Source organism: Mizuhopecten yessoensis, unplaced genomic scaffold, assembly GCF_002113885.1.
Source record: "Mizuhopecten yessoensis strain PY_sf001 unplaced genomic scaffold, ASM211388v2 scaffold670181, whole genome shotgun sequence".
In the NCBI taxonomy this organism is placed as follows: domain Eukaryota; kingdom Metazoa; phylum Mollusca; class Bivalvia; order Pectinida; family Pectinidae; genus Mizuhopecten; species Mizuhopecten yessoensis.
In genome coordinates, this window is record NW_018457020.1 from 1 (window position 1) to 437 (window position 437).

At 42.8% G+C, this 437-nt stretch overlaps 1 protein-coding gene across 1 annotated transcript; it reads left to right on the top strand.

Moving 5' to 3' along the window:
- Positions 1-7: 7 nt before the first annotated feature.
- LOC110440650 (40S ribosomal protein S15-like) lies at positions 8-433 on the top strand (the record flags this gene model as incomplete). Its single annotated transcript, XM_021483815.1, has 1 exon — positions 8-433. A coding segment is annotated over exon 1 (423 nt), but the record flags the coding sequence as incomplete, so codon positions are not given.
- Positions 434-437: the final 4 nt, after the last annotated feature.

A 437-nucleotide genomic window follows, 5' to 3' on the forward strand; every position in this document is an offset into this window, starting at 1 on the left:
CTTGATTAAGATGGCTGACGAACAAAAGAAGAGACGTACCTTCCGTAAGTACTCCTACAGAGGTGTTGAACTCTCCCGCCTTCTCGACTTAAACACTGAAGAATTCATTGAACTTGTTGACGCTCGTAAGCGCAGAAAGTTCCAACGTGGTCTTAAGAGAAAGCCAATGGGTCTTATTAAGAAGTTAAGAAAGGCCAAGCAAGCTGTTACCGAAGAAGGTGAAAAGCCAGAATGTGTTAAGACCCACCTTCGTAACATGGTTATCGTTCCAGAAATGATCGGTTCCATTGTCGGTATCTACAACGGTAAGACTTTTAATCAAGTTGAAATTAAGCCAGATATGATTGGTCACTACTTAGGTGAATTCTCTATCACTTACAAGCCAGTTAAGCACGGTCGTCCAGGTATTGGTGCTACCCACTCATCTCGTTTCGTTC